The 18,783-nt window shown below is 38.4% G+C and overlaps 1 protein-coding gene across 4 annotated transcripts in view; it reads right to left on the reverse strand.

Moving 5' to 3' along the window:
• Nucleotides 1-18,783, reverse strand: part of kn (knot) — a 206,918-nt gene that overhangs the window by 103,097 nt on the left and 85,038 nt on the right. For all 4 annotated transcript variants that reach the window (XM_065227942.1, XM_065227940.1, XM_065227941.1 and 1 more), the window contains exons 5-6: nucleotides 5,829-5,902; nucleotides 4,157-4,225 (exon numbers count right to left, since the gene is read on the reverse strand). In XM_065227942.1, coding sequence (XP_065084014.1) covers nucleotides 4,157-4,225; nucleotides 5,829-5,902 — 143 coding nt within the window. The remainder of the gene's footprint in view (nucleotides 1-4,156; nucleotides 4,226-5,828; nucleotides 5,903-18,783) is intronic.

The raw sequence follows: 18,783 nt of genomic DNA on the forward strand, positions 1-18,783 counted from the left end.
TAAAGTGAATCAAGCTATGCTGGTTTCCCTGCTCGGTGTCATTGCTTAATGTTGTTGCTAACCCAAGTAATAATTCAGTAACGATTTAGCATCCACTCTGATTAATGATGGTTTTATAAGGGCAATGAACAATCCATTTAGTTTAAATATAGCATTTCAAAGTGTAAAACATTCCTGCTTAGTAATCCAGCTTTTTGCTGTTTCAAAAACCTTTTATAGTCTGGCAAGAAAGTAAAAAACTGTCTTGTTTTAAAAATAAATTTAAAACAGTTATCAATCCCTCCTTAAAACTGTTCTTTTTTTTTTTTTTTTAATTCTTTATTTAAGAGATTTTTAGCCTTAGGCTAGTTCATCTCTATTAAAACTGTTCTGTAATTCAAGCATAAACGTCATTAGCGTTTTGTATTAGAGCAAAAAGCATTTATTGTTGCTTTTTAGGCTTTTTAAAGTGCACCAATTACTCTGTTTACAAATTGAGCTTAAAGATGATTCCTCATAGTTAATAAATGCCAAATTTATGACAAGGAAATCTCGAAGGATAGACGAAGTAGGATGAAAAATTCAAGTCGATTTCAGCAAAATTTACTTCTTTAGAAGAACCAGCACACCATTAACGACTATTACCATCATAAAACATTGTCGAAAGTTTAAAAAACATACCAGCCTTCTCCAGATCTTGCGAAAAGATGACAACCGACAGCAAACCACTGAAACTGTTAGTTAGCGGAGATCAGCTGGTTTCCGATCCATAGCAGCGATTTTATTCGGCGAAATAATCAACTATTCGAAAATATTTCATTCAAGCGTACATTCCTGCATCGTTGGATGGTGCACTTCTGTAATCATCCGGAAAAAGGGGATCTTTTTCGGGAACGATTGCGCTTTCAGCTGTTCGAAATGTGAAATGTTGTAAAACAATATCGCAAACTGTTTGAGTAACCGATCTCTCAATCTATCGGGAGAAAACCACCTGAAAGAACCCTGGATCCCACAGCGCAACTATCGAAAAATAAACAAACTTTGACGTTTAAGTTTTTGCAGGCCACTTTGCCTCCATAAATGCTGCCGTAAATCTGAACGGGTTAGGATCAAGCAAAATGGCTTTAGATAAATACAATTCAGCCTGCAAGTTTTCTTCATAAAAGCCATTTTAAAACCTTATTAATTTGTTAAGGAATTCTTGAAAGCAAAACAACTTTTTCACAAATGACCCATAAAAATCAACTTTTATGCCACCGCCATGTTACAATTAGTTTGCTTGTTTTTAACAATCTTTAATTTTCAATCTATATTTCCTTAGATATAACTATATTTAAAAATAACTAATAAAAGAAATCTCGGCCAAGCTCGATCTGAAGAATATATTTTTTTGTTTTCAATGTTAAATAATAAGTCAAATCGACGTTTTACGGGGGTGGACTTAGTTTTTTCGATGTTTTCACGTAAATTTCACGTAAAATTTAATATGGCACTTAAAACTAGGCCACTTAATGAGAACTTTTGTAATAAATTTGGATATTCAACAAGATTTTTATACCATCAGTTTCTATTTTAATTATTTTGATAAGATCGGATTCATAAATCCTTTTCTATCTTGATTGATGCTTTCCTAGTGGATTCAGCATGCGGCTAGGGGAAATGGGTCGGAAAGGGTTTTTATTGTTGCTAAATAGCTTTTATTGTAGCTTTCAAATGATTCTCAATGCGTTCGTCATACAACTTTTTGCAGTTAATCAATCTTGAAGAGCTTCGAGAATACACCCTTCAGAATCTTCTCCAAGGTGGGGCAACTAGACATATTCTAGTCTTAATGAGGTTTTGGTGGATGCATTAATGACAAAATAGCCTTGACCAGGGTTTTATGCATGTTGTTTTATAGTTGCTTTGTAGTATTTCATAAAACTTAAAATGTTACTTGGGAAGGAATCCAGTTTTGACTGACAAAGGAGCGCTTTCACTGTTCGAAGGGTATAAATAGCGAGGCCTTTCATTTAATCAATCCCTTGCGATGAAGGCAACTATATTAACACCGAATACTTCATCATCTCTCAAGATGAACCAGCCTACGGCTGAAAATCTCCTAAATAAAGAAAGAAAAAAAAAAAAATCATCTCTCAACAGTGATGGAGTAATCCGACATGCACTTCACTAAGGACACGGGATAAACTACAATAGATCAAATAACTGCTCGCAGTGGTTTCATGTCCCGAACAGAGGGGAAAAAAGCTATGCTGAACGAAATAAAAGCGGAGTTCTTCTCCCACGACATCGAGCCCAAGAAGCTACTCAAGGTGGTCCTGACATGGAAACCAACAGATCTCTGCTAAATGCAGTCGATTTATGTGTTTCTGCAAATGTCTAGTATAAGAATTTAATTCGTTTGTCTTTTGTATCTCTTTATTAATTTTTGTTTGTCTTGTCCCCCGTTCCGATGAGTCTCATCGTTGCCCACTGGTCACCATAGCCGGTCGAACTCCAGACGAATCTAGAACCACACTACCGTTCATACTGGCGACATCGCTCTGTGAGACAACGAAACCCTACCCCCAAGCTCCTCCCCCTTTCCTATTCTTCGACAATGTACCACTCTAACCTCGGGTAAGCTGCGAGTATTCGGTCCAACTCCTACTAGACAAAGAATTAAGTGAATTTTGTAACTAACAAAGAACAATGAATTATCGGCTCCGTAAAGCTAACGCGATTGAGTCTTACACATTAACGAACTAGATAAAAAAAAGGAAACCAAAACTTTGTCGGTAGTACTGAAAGCAAATGGACTCAAACCGATCCAGCGCTTCAAGACTTCAATGGACTGCAAGCGCACAAGAATGTTTTTCCAGAATTATTCTTTTTTTAATAAAACCTTCACGATATGATTTTCTAGATGCAATGCATTAAGGGAATCAAAATTAAAAAAAAAAAACTACAAGTGACATCCCTATAGGGTTGTACGAAACGGTGACGTAGGACTACGTTCTTTTATATAATAAATTTTGTTCGTTAACTGCTGTAGGAGCTTGTGAATAGGATTTTTAGTGGGGTTCTCTCTGTTCATACTATTTAGTATGACGCGCTTGACATAGATGGCCCACAACGACTCACGAAGAGCTACTGATTCTGATCAATAGCGGTGCGGCTTCTTCCTCCTTCTATGGATGCTCATGTGGGCTCCAGCTCGCTGTTTGCAGGCAGCCTTTCATTGTGTACTGGAGAACAATGTTCAACGGCTCGTGCCGAAAGCACTGCTGCTGCTGATTATGCCGACGACCGAACACACGGTGATTGGAACTGAATCCGATCAACGGTTGAGGCCAGCCTTGACAGCTAACTGCTTGCCTTGACAGCTAACGCAAGGAACTGGAGAACACCACCACTCACCACGGGGTGATTGCATAAACACCGTTTGGTGAGACTGGATGGAGTTCATCTTTGAAATCTGTGTTAGGGAAATCGCTTTTCGCAAGCAATCAGTGATAATTTTAATTATCATAACAACAGTTGTACATTCGTGCAGTTTTAAATAGTGACACTTTGAAAAATGATAAAGCATTAACTTTAACAGGTGCGAATATTTCTGCTCGACTGGTGATAATACTATTGAAATTGGTCCAGAGGCAGCTGAGTTATTAACGTTCAAAGTCTTTCATAATTTTGTTACATGTTCCATTTTCTGTTTTCACAAAGTGCACCTTCATATAGAAATCACAGACGTAGTCCTACGTCAAAAAAATAAGTTATCATAAAAATTACAACATTATTTAAAAAATCTTCCGGCGACCACATTACAGAATCTGTTCATGTTGCGAAACATAGCAAATTTAGCATACTTTTCATGTACATTTGTAATAGAATCTTACATTCCCCGGTTTGGTGTAGAAGCTTCTTTTAGATAGGAGTATTCAACTTATTTTTCGCTTAACTAAACTCCGTGTTGAACACTGCTATCATTCATTGCAAACCATCTAAATTCATCCATTTTAGAGCGTAAGCCCTTCCCACTCGGATAGTAAATACAATTACCCGTTATTACTTCGTAGAGCTAGTTTTGATCTTCACTATCGACCACGCTATGGCTAAAACATTATTCCGCAACAACCGTGCTGCAAGCACCCACCCCGAACCGAATACATAAAACAATCATAATTCGATTACTTACCGGTCTATAATCACAGGATCTGACGGTGTTTCGTTGCGATTGCCACAGCTCTTCTTGTCGCAGCATCGGCTGAAATTGTACAGTTGAAGGGAAAATTGAGTTTAGAAATTTTGCCACTACTGCTTGGAGCTGCGAACTACTGCTTGTTTGATGGGGTAATTTTCGGTCGTGTAATAATGCACATTAGCGAACATGGAAACTGGAAATGAGTATTATACGTCGGATATGAGCGCATTAATTGTACAATAACAAGATTAGCAACGACTAGGTAGCTACCAACGTCCCACTCAACTGTCAGCACCGACGACTACGACGCCGATGTGAGCTAATAAGTTAGAACTGTGTGTAAAAGTACGTGCAATGGCAAAAGTTTAACTCGTTCTCTCATTATTCAACAGCTCTAATTTCATTACTCTTACCGAACCAAAATCCTTCGCTCGACTCGTCTTCACCAGAGTCTAATCTCGTTTGATTCCGATCGGCCATATCGGCTCGTATCGGCACAATCGATACCGATATGGAACCGCTCGCCGGGTGTTACAATAAAACTGAATTTTATGTTCATTGGCCTTTTATGCTAGATTTGTATGTTGCCGTTCCAAATCTCCGTCATCGTTCGTGGATGTGTCTGTAGCTCCTTGTTCTCCGTTCACGCCGTCGACGGTCGCCTTGTCCCTCGGATCTTTTTGTGAAGCAAGGTCGTACGCAGGATTTCAATATTTTTCGAGTGGCTTGAATTCCTAAAATCTGTGCACGCTTCTGAATTCAGTGGCTGGGCTCAGAAAAAAAAGAGTGTGTAAATCGATGTTCTTGGCCTCCATCGGACGGCTCGCTCCAGCCGTTCCAGAGTCTCCGTTTTTACGACAGCGTATAAGGATAAATAGCCGCTTCTTTCCCTCCGTCTTCGCATAGAGTAGGCCTAGCACACGGAACCGACTTACAAATAGAATCTGGTCCGGCGTGTGCTGGTGGTAGCTCAGCAGGACCCTCTCCTTCCAACAAGGTTCGATTTTTGCTCTTTCCCTCTTGGCTCTAGAACAGCCACAGCCAATCGCTTCCCTTCCTACTATAGTCCCCCCCCCCTACCACAATTCAGTCGCTCTATTTTTTCCGATATCTCCCAAGGGGATTCGACTCGACTTTGGAGGAAAACCTCTTGAGGAAAAAGGCGTGCTCTACTGGGAATTGGCTGAAGTCGTGCACATACACACAAGAACGAATGTATGACACTCTCTGCCCAGGACCAAATAGAACTCGCGTATAAATATAGGCACGCACGCCTACGCACACAGTGACAGAGCGTGATCAGGAAGCAGAAAACCGACCAAGCATCAAACATAAAAATATTGCACCCGTTCTACATAGTTTCCTGTCCGGGGGTAGAGGTAGATATCCTTGTCTTTCGATTTTATTGTTGCTCATTTTCATCCTCATATCTATGGCATGTTTGCTGCAAGAAACATTCTTGTTGAAGGTTTCAAGTCTTCCGGTCCCGAGCGGGAACGGAAAGACAGACAGACAGATGTTGACAGAGTTAAAGCGTCCCGCTTTATACCGAGCTTCATTTCTGTGTGTAGAGAGACTTAAATCACCGTGCTGTCAGTGCTGTCAGTTGGTTTGACGTTATCAGCTCACCAGGTTGGTTGGGCTTAGTAGGCCATGGGACACTCACCTGCACATCACTTCGTGTGTTAGTAGCACCCTGCACATTTCCGGATTCTTGTCCTGGCCTTCGTAGACAATGGCCTGTAAGTAAATAGGAAAATAAAAACGTACGGTGAGATTAGTATCGATTGCCGACCGGGGTAGCATTAACAGAGGTCAAATACGCTGGCTACGTGAGCTCTCTGTGTGTCAACACTGGGATAGTCGCACGTTGTTTGCACACGATTAATAACATGCTGTCGTGTGTGCGGTGTTCTAGCCTCGGGTCACCGTTGGTGGTAGGAAAGGTGGAGATAGTTGGACTATTGGACGAAGAATTATGTACAAATTTTTGACAATCGTCAGATGGAATTTTGGCCATGTTTAGTTTTTTTATGTTGAAGAAATGGTTTTATTGAAGGCCTGGTAAAGATTTTATTGATTTTTCCGACTTGGGGCGGGACTCCTTGGTTGAATATATCAAAATACTTTTATATAGAGGAAATGGCTCTAATGTTGGCCTATGCATCTCAGATTTGGCCCATCGCTAAAAATCTGCTATTTATTAATTGTATCTAGATGAACGCGTCATTGGGACGGTACTTATGGATATATTTGGTCGCTATTGAAAATTTAGTTGATTGCTGAATTTATGTATTGACTCAAATTAGGGGCATTTAGGCCGACATTACATCCATTTTCCCTTATTTTAATTTCCTTGCATTAGACTTGAAAACGAAAGTAAACTTGGATCAAACATTATTCAGCACAAAAAGCTTAATCTTTTACAAGTACTAGCTTTTGAAAATACTTGATATTTTCGAATATACCTAAGTTGTGTTGCCCCTTGATATCAGGTAAATGGGTGAAAGTGACCAACATAAACTCGGACACTAAGTCGTATACACTTATTAACTCATCCTAAAATGTTTACGTGGCTTATGGACAGCCCCAATTTTGAATGGCGTTTATGAAATTTTGCTTAAAGATTATTCGACTTAGTTGTGATGGAATTCTTACTGGTTTTGTTAGTCTTGTGGGAATTGAAATGGTTCATTTTTTCATTGCCCCTTATTTATTTGGGAAAAGAAGTCTACCATTTTTTTTTCGTTTAGTTGCACGCCACGATTGGTGTGTTTTGTTGGAGCTTCTCGTAGAATCATAGATATTGTTGTTGGTAACATGGAACTTTGCGGCTAAGGACATTCTACTAGCAACGTTTCTTGACATTGAAGGTGCATTTGATAATGCATCTTTCACGTCGATGATAAGCGCCATGAGAAATCGTGGTTTTAATAAAAACATAATCAACTGGGTTGTAGAAATGCTATCCAAAAGAGAAATATCAGTTAATCTAGGAGATTCAGTAGTGAAAGTAACAGCTGCAAAAGGCTGTCCTCAAGGAGTTGATCTATCTCCCATTCTGTGGTCTCTAGTTGTTGGTGATCTTCTTTTAAAACTAAAACATCAAGGATTCGAAATAATTGGGTTTGCCGATGACATTGTCATCATAGTCCGTAGAAAATCCGATAAAGTTGTTTTCGACAGAATGCAAAAAGCATTAAAATTCACACTATCTTAGTGCAAAGATGAGGGATTGAATGCAAATCCTACAAAAACAACTATTGTACCTTTTACTAAAAGAGGTAAAATCTCTATCACTGATTTTAAACTAGGAGACGTAAAGCTGTCTTCAAAAGTAAAGTTTTTAGGAGTAACTTTAGATAGTAAACACTGCTGGAACAAACATATTGATCAACAAATAGGAAAAGCAACCAATGCATTTTGGACCTGCAAAAGAACGTTTGGGAAAAATGGGATCTGAAGCCAAACCCAACAAACAATGTGTGCTTGTTAAAGGCTGAATAGCAATTTTTAGCTGAAGAAGCATAATTTTGCCTGAATAAGCTCTTATTCTGCTTCTAATTTTTGTTGGGAATATGATACACTCGGCCATAGTTAAACCCAGGATTACCTACGCCTCACTTATATGGTGGCCGAAAACTAAGCAACAAACGGCACAAGTCAAATTAAACAAGCTACAAAGGCTTGCTACTATTTCCATAATTGGAGCAAGGCGTAGTACTCCCTCTACAGCCTTAGATGCTTTACTCAATATCCTTCTTCTTCATCAATTATTCAACTCGATGCAGTGAAAAGTGCTCTAAGGCTCAAATGGTCCATGAATTTCTTCGATGGAAATCTTATTAGAGCATTCTAAAAGAGTTTCAGATAACTCCACTAATATTGATGAACGAAGATTGTATGCTAAAGCGACATTATTTGAACCATAATTTCCAAGTTCCTGGTGTGACTCGCGTTGACTGGGATGCAGGAAGACTGAATATTAGTCCTGGATCAGTAATTTTCTATGCAGATGGCTCGAAACAAGAAACGGCCCTGCGGTTAACTTCTCGGTGCCCATGGGAAAATGGCCGAATTATATGCCATCTTAGAATGTGCAACGATTTGCATAAAAAGGAACTACAAAAATGCGAATATTTGCATTTGTTCAGATAGTCCAGCGGCGCTGAATGCTTTGAAATCAAAAACTTACACGTCAAAACTGGTATGGGAATGTACTAAACTATAACAGCAACTGTCCTGTCGAAATACGGTCAACCTTTATTGGGTTCCTGGTCATTGTGGAATCGAAGGGAACGAAATAGTTGATCAATTGGCAAAAATGGGTCATCCACGAAATTCATTGGTCCTGAACCATTTTTTGGACTTTCTTTTTGTGCTTTAAAAATGGAGCTAAAAAACTGGAAAATAAAAACAAAGGTACAGTACAACTGGACCAGTACCTTAAATTCTCGGCAATCTAAACGTTTTATAAAGTCGAACGCTTGCATACACACAAATTACTTGATCTTCCTAAAAAAAAATTGAGTACATACGCTGGTTTGATAACAGGACACTGTCCTTGTAAATATCACATGAAAATCATTGGTAAACTTCATGAAGATAAATGTCGCTTTTGTAACTCAAACAGTGAAAGCTCTGAACATTTGCTGTGTGACTGTGTTGCACTATTTCATAAACGATGCAGATATCTTGATAAGGGTCTGATGAGACCTTGGGAAATCTGGGCTGCTGCTCCCAATCAGGTAATAAATTTCATAAGGATTATATTACCTGGTTGAGATAATTGCTTACAACAGTAGTGGCTTACCACTACGTTTTGGCATAAATATTGGCATAATCTATTGGGATACTACACTTCACTACACTAAATAGTTCATTTTTCATAGCTGATTTCTCATTTTACCATTCTTACAAAGAAGGGTACACACCAAAAATAAATTTTAATATTACAACCAAGAGGATGCACTTCAATCATGTCGAAAATCTCATGTAATTTTTATGTCAGCAAAAATAAACAAATGCAGTAAAAGCAGCGTAATTTCAGCTCATGCCCTGATAAATTCGTCCTTTTCGGCAACTATATTTTCGACACAATTGAACTGCATCCACTTTGATGTGATATTTAAATTATTTTTTTGATGTGTTTACATACCGATTGTAAAAACGACTTTCAAGCCGAGGCCCGGAGGTTATCGACTCAGCTCAACGAGATCGGAAAATGTCAGTGTGTGTATGTGTGTGTAATGAAATAAAGAAGGTAATGTTTTATTCAGCCACTGAGCCACATTGGACGCAATAAGCATCAAATCAAAGGCCCACACTTAGAAATACCCAATCTTACACGTGACTGAATCCATCTTTGACATAAAGGATGCGACGCAAACAAACATGTCATGTAAAATAAAGTGCTTCGAAACTGAAAAGTTCGAAAGTACGTTTGATTTAGCTAAATTTCGCGTCTATTATGACTCAATTTTATGTCAAAATTGACGCTAGTATATGTTAGTCTCAGAGCACCTAAATTTACATCCACTTTTCTTAGTGTGCTTCATACACACACAGATAAAAATTCTGAGTTTTAATAGTGATGTAAACATTCATTCACGTAAACTTGTATTTCATTTCACGTAACCGAGCAACTTGTAAACAATGTGGTTTACACCAATGGGCTTTTGCATACAATATTTGCTACATTGCATGAAAATCCTCATTCCATTCCTTTATTTAACGTCGGTCTCTGTTCCGCAATCTAGTGCCAATCACATCGATTGCCATCCATTGCCGACAATCGAATGTGCAGGAAGGCAGCTTCCACCCCTGCGTAGGATATCGCACCCATTCAACACACATGGGCCGGGACCAACGGCTTTACTTCCCTTCCGAAGGAAGACATTGCATGAAATGTCTCAGAACTTTACATGATAAATAATGTAAACTTATATGATATGTGGCGCTCCATTTATGTGCATCATACTGAACAGAAATTTACACTACTTTTTCGAACTGTGCAGCAAAAAATTCTGAATTATAATTGTGATGTAAACACTCATTCACGTAAACTTCTATTTCATTTCACGCAAACGAGCAACTTGTAAGCAATGTTGTTTACAAATTTAGTCTTTTGTATACAATATTTGCAACATTTCATGAAATGTCTCAGAACTTTACACGATTTATAATGATAACTTAAATGAGATGTGACGCTCCTTTTATGTGCATCATAATGAACAGGAATTTACACTACTTTTTCGAACTGTGTAGAACGCATTTGATTTTATATTTTAATTAGTAAACTAGTTCCGAAGATATGGCCAGAAAATGTTCCGGTGAGTATATGTTCTGAGAATGGAGGTTACCTAAAACGTGTTAAACCCATCATGCGACTCCTCAAATTACATGAGAACTTATAAACAAGTTCATTGGTGGTTATATCGAGTGCCCACACACTTAGAAAAATTCATGTAAATTTAGGTGCTTTGTGACTGCACAGCATTTTTTTTTCCTTTATTATAGAGATTTTTAGCCATAGGCTAGTTCATCTCTTAGGCTGCACAGCAATGAAACCTGTATTTTACGTGAAAGTATTTAGTAATCAATAATTTTGCATCGAATTTTACATGCATCTGTGTTTTACATGACAATGAAAAGTTCAATTGAAATCAATGGAATTTTCAACGAACAGCGATATAAAAAATGTCTACGGTCCGTACAAATTTACAATAAAATGTATGGACGGTTGTCTACGCGGGGGGGGGGGGGGGGGGGGGTTTAAAACCTCTGATAATCGGTCTACGTAGTTTGTGAACAGACCCTTTGTAGTTGAAAATTACAAAATATTGCTATACGTGCGTCTAGTTTGTGTGTATGTGTGTTTTCCCTCTATCCCCCACTGGCTGGCAGTGTTATTATGGAAAAAAAACTCTCTCTCTCTCTACAAAGTCGCATTTATGGTCATTGTAGACAGCTTTAGTCCGGGAGTTAGAAGGTGGTAGCTCTATTGCAGATCCAGCAACCCATTTCAGAATGTCTGCAGAGTCACGCCCATTCCGAGGTTACTTTCACCTACAAATAATGAGCAAATTGTAAGCAATAATGTTTACAAATATGGGCTCGCGACGCTATCACAAGAGCGCTGGACGGCACTGAAATCATTCTCATTTTTATTGAACACCCGTTATAAGCAACATTTCATAAAATCAGTGGCGTCGCGTCCACATGTGCAACCTGTGCACGACACAGGTGTAAACAATTAAAAAAATGCGTTTAGATTTTTATAGATTTTATGATCACATTATAGCTGTACTTCTTTACTCCAGACCACAAGTGTCCATTAAAACACTATTTTATAGTGTGGCTCAATTGAATCTTCGACCTTGGTTTGCTTCAAAAAGGATTAAATTCAGTTCGGATGGTCTGCCTAATCCCTAATGCATTGATTTCTAAGCATTTCGATATCACTACCATGACAATAGTGCACATAAAAGCGAGCTTTTTTGTGTGGCGGGTGGTAAGTTTGTGAATGGTCAAATGCATGATGTAAGCCAAGCAGACCTTCTATCACCTCTTGAAACACACCACAAATTTTCCACAATACATGGCGGTTTGAACCACTAGTTGTAATTGAAGCTTTCAGCAGTCACGCGTCAAACGGGAGCAACACGGAAACAGCAGTCTGGTACGCTTTGGACGTTATCATACTTGCAGACCGGTTTGAATGTGTGAGTTTAAATTAGAAGAACATTTGTGATGTATGGGTGCCCAAAGTGTGCATTTCTCGCTGTGCACTTGGATATCTGATTGCAGACAAAGAGAGTAATGAAGAAAGAGAGCGCAAAAGCCGGCTCTCTTGTCAGTTGTGAATCTCTCAATTACCGATAGTTGCGCCGGTGCGCCTGTCAAAACTCATCAGCTTCCCCTGGTTCATTCTGATTCTGATGAATAAAGAGCTGATTAATTCAAGTTCGCTACCCAGGGGACTATGAATTTCGTTTGGTATAAAAAAATGTTATCGGAAGTGTTTGACGGATATTCTTTATTACACTTCAGTCGAAAGAGTTAGCCTTTTGATAAAAACGAGAATTCAAGCTGAACATTGCATTAGGTCCTAAGTAACATTGACAGGTTATCTCCGTCGACTTTCTTTTTGTATCTCCACCGCCATGTAAATACATTCTCAAGTATTTTCAGCACACAGATCGATAAAAGAAGCTTTTATCTAGCATCTAAAACGACGAACACAACAAGAAATGGTTATGTGCTCAAGTTATTAACGAAATAGAAAGTCGACGAAGAGAATCGATCAATATTACTTAGAACCTAATGCACTGTTCAGCTGGAATTAGTTAAATTTTGCAATTCCTCCTACTTCGGTTAGCGCGAAAAGGACCATACAAGTTTTGTTTATACAAGATGATAGGTTCTTCAAATGTTACGTAAGGTAGTGATTTATATAGTGATGGAGAACATGTCCCTCGAATTCATGGAGCATTGAAAAATAAAACAAAAAGTAACATGTGGTGGTAAACTATAACGAACAAAGCTTGGTGCACAGGTAAACAAATGAGGCACGTGACGCCTCTGCATAAAATCTATCAGAACTTTACACGATTTATAATGAAAACTTATATGATATGTGACGCTCCATTTATGTGCATCATATTGAACAGAAGTTTACTCTACTTTTTCGAACTGTGTAGCATTACAAACACGCTTCCAGTTTTAAAATGTTTGCGAAAGAGTCCGCCCACCACACAGTTCGAAAAAATAGTGTAAATTTCTGTTCAATACGATGCACATAAATGAAGCGTCACATATCACATAAGTTTACTTTATAAGTCGTGTAATGTTCTAAGACAGTTCATGAAATGATGCAATTATTGTATACAAATGCCCATCTTTGTGAACAACATTGCTTACAAGTTGCTCGACTGCGTGAAATGAAATACAAGTTTACGTGAATGTATCTTAACATCCCAATTAAAATTCAAAATTTTTTGCTGTGCAGAGATTGAGCAATGTGAGGGGACCCATACAAAGGTAGTCATATGTGATCTTTCGACCAACACACTCATCTGCTCCCTTACCTTTGAAAGGAAATAAGATGAGTGCCTATCTGGAGCCTCATAGCCTAGTCAGTAAAAGCACGGTATTACCAAGCCGGAGGCAGCGGGTTTGATTCCCGGTCCAGTCGAGGGAATCTTTCGGGTTGGAAATTTTCTCGACTTCCCTGGGCGATTCATGCATTGGTAATTGGCATCGAAAGCTCTCAACTAATAACTGTGGAAGTGCGTTTAGAACACTAAATTTAGAGCACGCATTAAACTAATATGCATTAAGCAATAAGCTTGACATGCGAATTAAAAGAATAATAATAATAAGAAGAAGAAGAAGAAGAAGAAGACTACTTGGTTTAATCGACCGAATAGCCTAAATCGAACTGAGTAATGGTCTGCGGGCATGTTGGAAATCATCCCCAATGCGCAGTTGATTGCTGCCATCTGTAAGTTGTTTTAGCGTGCATTGTTCTGCCAAACAGCTGTTGATATCTTTGACATAAAAGTTATAAAGAAGAGGGCTGAGACATGAGCTTTGGGGCAGGCTCATGTAACTATTTCTGGAAGTTGTCAGTTGTCCAAGAGAAAAGTTCATTTACTTTTCTGACAACAAATTGTACAGGAAATTAATCAAAATTCCAGAAAGTCCACATCTGTGCAGATTGTCTGACAGAATATCAATGGAAACTGAAAGCCCCCTTAACGTCCAAGAATATTGAAGCCAGTTGCTCCTTGTGCGCAAAGTCCAGTTGAATATCTGTGGAAAGCGGCGCTAGACAATCGTTTGTTCCTTTGCTCTTGCGGAACCCAAAGTGTGTATTTGATAGTAAGTCGTCTAGTTAATTTTGTCAAGGGTGCACAGATAAAAATTCTGAATTTTAATAGTGATGTAAACATTCATTCACGTAAACTTGTATTTCATTTCACGCAACCGAGTAACTTGTAAACAATGTTGTTTACAACAATGGGCTTTTGTAAACAATATTTGTTACATTGCATGAAATGTCTCAGAATTTTACATGATATATAATGTAAACGTATATGAAATATGACGCTCCATTTATGTGCATCATACTGCACAGAAATTTACACTACTTCTTCGAACTGTGTGGAGTTTATAGTTGTTTGAGCGAAAATAAGATACAAATCTGGTAAATTTTCCCGCAAAATTTAAATCAATCCTTTCTGATTTTCTCGAAAATCACATGCTGTATAATTAACCCTTCGTCTGTACACAGTTCGAAAAAGTAGTGTAAATTTCTGTTCAACATGATGCACATAAATGGAGCGTCACATATCATATAAGTTTACATTATATATCATGTAAAGTTCAGACACATTTCATGCAATGTAGCAAATATTGTATACAAAAGGCCATCTTTGTAAACAACATTGCTTACAAGTTGCTTGGTTGCGTGAAATGAAATACAAATTTACGTGAATGAATGTTTACATCACAATTAAAATTCAGAATTTTTATCTGTGTATCTTGAAGTCAATCTGACCCCAGGCTATTTTTGCAACCTTGATTATTCATCAAAATGATTTTTTCTCTGACATTTGAAACCCTTCTTAATATGCCTGCCTCTTAGTTTAAACATATTTTGAATTTTATTTAATACCGGTTTTGAAGGATTTTCGTAATTAACTTAGCTAAGTTATAACGAAATTATCGCAGAAATATAAAACAAACATTCTACGAAGATTTATATGGAGGATGAAAATTAAAAAGAAAAACGTAAAAAATATTGTCATAGTAATGGACACACACCAAAAAATTCTGAATTTTACTGGCGATGTAAACATCCATGCATGCAAACATTCATACATGTAAACTTCCTTTTCACGTAAACTAGCAACTTGCAAGAAATGTTGCAAACAAAAGTGGACAGTTGCATACAATATATGGGATATTACATGACATGTCTCATAAATTTACACGATCTATAATCTAAACTTGTATGATATATGACGCTCCATTTATGTGCATCATAGTAACGGAAATTTACACTACTTTTTTTTAGCTGTGCATGTTTAGAAAAAAATATTCTCTTATATTGTTGGAAATGTTATCTAACAAGCTTAAGTGTGATAATTTATTAGCTAGAGACATTTCGAAAGAGGGTAGGTTTATAGATCCGCTAGAGTACGGCAGTATGAAAAATGAATGGAAGTTGGAAATGAGCGAAAGGCTATTAATGCGACAGCACTGTTTTAAAAAAATGTCATACAAATGAGTAGAAAAGATTCTCAGTGGCCGTGTAACTCACAAATTATTTTTATTTTTTAATCAATTTATTGAGGATAATTTCAGCCAGGTTTCTCTTTTTTACTCCTCGCATATAACTTCTCATATCTCATATCGCATTTATTTAATTCTCAAAACAAACTACTCATTTTATAACTCATAAAGTTAGGTCTCGATTGGTTTTACATTCTACAGGGTTTAGCCGTTTTTTCGAAGGATCATGGAGCAGGTGTACCAGTGATGTCTATGAGTTCCTTTTATGGTGTGTTCCAATAATGGCCTATGGAAATTCCGTAGGCCATTATTGGAACACACTGTAAAATTAATTTTAGCCCTGAGTGGTAGTACATCTACCCTACTTATGAAATGGAGGTTTAATCGCTGTTTTCTGTTTTTATTATAGTGAATGATGGAGCATAGAATAAAGAGATTTATCCTTTTCCCAAGTGTTATTCTTTTTTTTTCCACCAAGTTCCAAAACAGCACATCGCCAATTTGGGGTACGGGCAAGCTGAAAATTAAAAGCCTGTTGAATAAATTAATAGCTGCAAAGCGATAGCTACACTGATTCCATCTGTAACAATCACCAGCCAGTAGACACAAATAGTTCACCTATACACTCACTCAGTCAATGAATGACTTCCCTTCATTGTTTATACAGCAATTACAGTGAACAGAGTTATCCGCTTTGATTCCCTTTCCACATGTTACTCTCTTTTTTTTTTGATTCGTTCAACCTTATCCACGTTGCTATTTTACAGTCGGTTGTGATCCTGTTATTTTTATTTACACTTCTTTCTCCATTTGATCCGTGTATGCCGGCATCTCCCGACCCCGGACTGGACATGGACAGACAACACATCCAGATCACATTCACAACACACATCATAATCGCAGCTCTCGGCCCGCTCGCAGCTCTATCAGTAAACACCGCCACACAGGGCTGACAAAAAAAAAGCATCAGCGGAATCGGAACATACACATCCAGTTAGGAGGGAAAAAAATGGTCCAAAACAAAGTAAAAAAAAAAAACGGTAGCATTTTATGATGAGCTTTTGTTTTCTCCTTGATGCTTTATTTTCCTTTCGCTGGCCGGAATTTAACCCGAATTGCCTTTCCCCATGTATCCTTTACGCGGGTGGGTATTTCTCTGTGGATGCACATATTTGGCTTGGTCAGTTTTTTTTTGAGCCGGTCAGTGTGAGTAGTAAAACGGAAGGACGAGATTTTACCTGTTTCATAATGCATGCCCCGTTCCAGTGCACACCGCTTTCCGGTAAATCGCTCCCTCCGGAGAGGCATGGTTCATTTTTTTAAGAGTCCTCTTGGCCAGCGCAGGGAGGCCAATGACTGCCGATGCTGGTGGGTGCATCTTTTTTTTTGATGGATTTTTGTAGATGAACTACTGTGTCGATTGAGTTTTATTGAATTGATCCATCCTGCGCTCGCCAGTAGATGAAGATGAAATGCTGTGCACAGTGACAGCGATTAAGTTGATGTATTTACGATCTTCAACGGACGATGGAGATTTATGAGGTTATTAATTGAAAAGAGGAGTTTATTTGAACAATTTGCCTAATTTGAGACTGTCCATTTTGACAAACGAGGATTACCGTAATGCATGTTTATGACTTCGTTTTCGTAAACGTTGGTTTGTGAAAAAGTTGTCCAAGAATGTTATCTCTTCTTTAACTACTTAAAAATAATCAAAGATCTTTTTTTATATGAGCGTCAGTTTTGACATAAAATTGAGTCATACTTTCGTTGAGTAACCAACATTTCAGTCACGGAGCACTTAATTTGACATGACTAGAAAGTTGGTTGATGTCCAACTATTTGTATTTGCTTTCAAGTCCCATGAACGTCGACCACTAGTACGGAGTGAGTTGAATTCTACTCATTAGCCTTGTCTAAACCCAGCTTAAGGGAGGCTTTCTAAACCATACACACGGTTGTGGAAAATTCAGAACTCAATTATAAATAGTTTTATCAAATGAAAGATAAAACTTAAAAAAAATCTAAGAGGATGCTTACCCCCCTGTGTTGGACGGGTAAAATTACATTGTTCAACTACAAACAAAACAGTGTCACATTACGTTAAGAAGTCCCGTTTGGACACGCGCCTTCGTATGCAAAAAAAAATCTCTAGCTGACAAAAGACACGAGCACACTTATCGTAAATACAAAACAAATAACAGTGGAGAATCGCACAACCGAACGCCCTAGCTCAACATATGTACAACAATTACCACATCAGTTCTACGTCGGTCGAGCATAAATTTCCCAGCCCCCGTCGATCCGATTAGTGATATTTAAATGATTATTTCCTCTTCTCGCAATTCCCTACCCCGGACTGGCTGGCTGACTGCAATGTAATGAAGAAACAAGTAGTATCGAGTTCGTAACGCCCCCTTATTTGTCCCAGCAAAGTCGACCGTCTGGAAGCGATTGCGTAAATTTTAATCATTCTCCTTGGCGGTTGCTGATTATCGATGCCACGCGACCAAAGGACCACGTGTCGTACCCGTTGCCAACGGCGACTGCGATGATGGGGAGTGAGTAAACCACGTGTTGGGTCGACGATGCTGAGGGGTGAGCATCGTCGGCAGTCGGTAAATAAATACAATTAATAATTTTGATTTCTTTATTTTTCCCGGAAACCGGATACCGTAAGGAGGAAGGAAGCTATTTTAGGGCAATTGGATTCGGTTTTTGCTCGCTATAGGTTTGTGTGTTTACAACTGTCAAATGGTTGTTTTGTTTGAATACGGAGCAGCGCGTTGTTGTCGATCAGATACCTACAACTGAGTGAAAGCCCTCAAGTGAAAAAGAAAATGTGCAAACACCGGAATGGTTATACACATGTTCACATTTTGCCATCACAGCCCGAACGAACGCCATGAATAACTGATAAAATGTTCAACTTGCATGTCAATGTTTATAAACAAAACATTGTAATCCACCGAAATGGCGACACAAGTCACAAAAACGAGTGACACGGAAAGGCCACCATTTATGCCGATTACACTTGCCCCGTTGAATGTCTGTTCATGTACACCGTTTAGTTCATAAATAAAAATTTCATGAATTATTTGTTGTTCGCCAGGCTAGAGAGAACGTTTGTGTGTGTCCGCTCCAATCGGGCCGAGAGGGTGAGCCTCTTTTTTTCTGACACACCGGAAAAGCCGTCTCCTGCACCGGAGATTTAGCCAGGAGGTGCGCGCGATTTTTTCCTCCGCTCAACGGAACAGCACAAAGCCAGATTCATTCAATCAATCTAATTGTAAGCCTCTTCGCATTGCCAGCGAGAATAT

The sequence above is a fragment of the Ochlerotatus camptorhynchus genome, unplaced genomic scaffold (assembly GCF_037179485.1).
Source record: "Ochlerotatus camptorhynchus isolate MF236.1 unplaced genomic scaffold, CSIRO-AGI_Acam_v1.1 ptg000277l, whole genome shotgun sequence".
NCBI classification, from domain to species: Eukaryota; Metazoa; Arthropoda; class Insecta; order Diptera; family Culicidae; genus Ochlerotatus; species Ochlerotatus camptorhynchus.